General features: G+C 42.7%; 1 protein-coding gene across 1 annotated transcript; it reads left to right on the forward strand.

The window, feature by feature from the left end:
• On the forward strand, nt 1–1,465 carry LOC139450746 (reticulon-4 receptor-like 2). The gene is given in 2 exon segments (XM_071232568.1): nt 1–54; nt 56–1,465. Coding segments are annotated over 2 exon segments (1,464 nt in total).
• Nucleotides 1,466–3,050: the final 1,585 nt, after the last annotated feature.

The raw sequence follows: 3,050 nt of genomic DNA on the forward strand, positions 1-3,050 counted from the left end.
ATGCATACTTGCACAACGACAACATCAGGACAATGCCGTGCGGCCAGTGACGTCCATTATGTTCTTCTCCAGCGTTAAGCGTGCTTCTTCTGAGGCGTTCCTACTGCTCTGTGTCTTCGGTTTTGTGACGTCACCAACCTGCCCAAGCAACTGCGTCTGTGCTGTTTCTGGCCATGTGACATGTCAGCCAAAGATGACGTCATTTCCGCTAGGTCTGCCAGCAAGTACCATTGGTATAAACCTGCTGGGCACCTTCGGTAACAAGAACTCTATAACCACATTGAAACACTCAGATTTGTCAGTGTTCTCGAAACTTGAGAATTTCTACGTTTCGTACAGTGAGGTGTCAAAGTTAGATGATGATCTGTTTCAAGGACTGACCGAAATAAAACGCATTGCACTGAAACATAATAAAATCTCCCAGATAAACTCTAACATCTTCCATGGATTAAATGGTGTTTTTCTGGTGGATCTGACTGGAAACACGGGATGTAAGATCGCCGATAACGCATTTGCTTCCTTGAACAACCTGCAAGATCTTTTTCTGGGCGACCTTAACATTGGGCGTGCGTCCGCTGCTATGTTCAATGGGTTAACAAGTCTCAGACAGCTTGATCTCCACGGAAATAATCTTGAAAAGGTGTCTGTGCAAACATTTCAACAATTGTCAAGCCTTAAGATATTAGACCTGTCCGGCAATAGATTAGCAACTATTCCAGATTCATTCGAGGCAGTCTTTCAGAAACTGAAAATCATCCAGCTTTCAGACAACCCCTGGAGATGCACGTGTGACATTCAATGGCTGAAGCACCTCAACCAGAGTATTATGTATTCGGTGTATTCTGGCAGTGTTCCTGCTTGTGCTTCCCCAACTCTACTGAAATACCACACCATTTACCATGCTGCAGACAAAGACTTCACTTGTATTCCATCCCAAATCCTACAGTGTGGAGATCCCTATACCGTGAAACAGGGGGATATGCTACACATTACCTGTCAAATTGAAGGTGATCTGTTCCCAAATGTGACCTGGGTGAAACCCGACGGGACCATGATCTCAGCTCCGAGTGTTTCCATCTCCGACCCCCGGTACAAGACAAGAAGGGATGTCAACACTGATCTGACTGCTCTCGCTACTGATGATGGAGTATGGACAGTTCAAGCTGCTAACGATAAAGCAAAGGACGAGAGAACATTCCGCGTTCATGTTCAAATTCCATCAACCACGTCTACGACTACAACTACAACTACAACGTCTCCGGTGGAGTCTGCTGACGGTCTAGACGCTGGGTTCCTGGTGGCGGTTGGCGGGTTCGGTGGCACGGTGCTCCTGGGTTTGATTGTATTCGCCAGCGTGGTGTGCTGCAGTCAGGCTAAGAAGGGTCAGGTTGCCACAGAGGAAGCCAGGGGGCAGAGAGAACACTTTGACAAAATCACATTTGTTGTTGCACCATTGACTAAATGATGTGATACTGTGATTGAGGATAGGTGGCATCTCCAGTTAGACTGGGTAATTCTGCAAGGCTAAACCTGGATCATTACCGTGAAACCAGAAGACAATGGTGGCCCGGTGTTTTAGGTCAGAGGTAGTCCCCATAGGTATACCAGGATCACATGGCATGGGTTCAAATCCCAGATTCCCTCTGTTTATGATGGTTGGTTTTTCAGCACCACAGGTTCAACTGAAGTGGTAATCGTCTAGAATCTGCATCGTCTACATTCCATATTAAGCTGATACGCTGCGTTACATTTGAAACGGTGTTAAAAGCGGTGTAAACACAACTAACACAGCCAATGGGCTCGAACCCGTAATGAGTGATTTGTTAACACTGGACATGATTGTATGAAATTAACGATTCAATATTTTCAAATATTTGTTTAATCATCTCAGGGAGAAAATAGCATGCATAATGTTTTAACTATAAAGGATGTTCATGTTGAAATAATTCGAAAACCCCTTGAAAGAGAAAAACTAAATAAAACACAAACAAGCTTACATATCCTTGTTATATATTCTCCATATCTCGACGTGCAACCTATTGATAACATACTCAAAACTGAATAGAGTGTTGTTCCATATTTTGTAAAGATCAACTGTCGACGGAGTCCTGGCTCTGATCCCTGCCTCACCGAGGCACGCAGTCAGAGTTGCTGCTGTGTAGTCCGTCAACCTAACTTTTGGGACACACGTAATCATATTTACACACATCAAAATGTTTGCTTGTACCTTTATAGAAACCAATTGTTCAAAAGAAGATTGTCTCCAGAGAACACATGTCAATCCAAATATAATCAGCTAAGCTTCGGATGGTGACAACGAAAATACTGATATTGAGGAAGAGTTGTCTGAAGATGACTCAGGTGTAGTCTGAAGAGGAATACTGAATAAGAAACATATATAGCCTTGTTCGTGGCTCTATATTTCCTATACTTTCCGTGAGCATGTTCCCAAACTCAAAACTGAAAAGCGACTTGTACCATGTATTGTAAAGATCAACTCTCGACGGAGATTCGCGGACGTGCACCGGCTCGGATCCCTGCCTCACAAAGGCGGTTCATCACTGTCGGATTTTATGGTCTGCGCAGAACACGAGTTGTAATTAGTCTGGCTTCGTATGACGACACCGAAAATACTGATATTGAGAAAGAGTTGTCTGAGCTGAAGAAGGTAAGTGTTTCTTTAATTTTGAGACGCTCCCTTAAGTTTTTGACCTCAGTTCAAGCACGAGAATCACTTGCTGACATGACAGTTATCATTACCCGAGAGCTTCATTGCCTGTGTGCTATTTTGTTATATTCACTGTACATTTGGCTTCATCACGTTATCTATATGCTACTTGTTATCTATTACCTGTTGTTGTAAATATTTATCTGCTGCTTATCACAACACGTCATGGTTATATACCTCTCATCACATGGTGATCTACATCGAAACGTCTCTATATGCAATCACCAGAAGATGTTATCCATAAAGTTTTTTTATTTTAATTTAATTTTCTTATTTTCATATTGGAAGCTTTTTTCACAAGTGTTCAAAAAAGTTTAAACAA

This window comes from Haliotis cracherodii, unplaced genomic scaffold, assembly GCF_022045235.1.
Source record: "Haliotis cracherodii isolate W230 unplaced genomic scaffold, xgHalCrac1.p SCAF_8, whole genome shotgun sequence".
NCBI classification, from domain to species: domain Eukaryota; kingdom Metazoa; phylum Mollusca; class Gastropoda; order Lepetellida; family Haliotidae; genus Haliotis; species Haliotis cracherodii.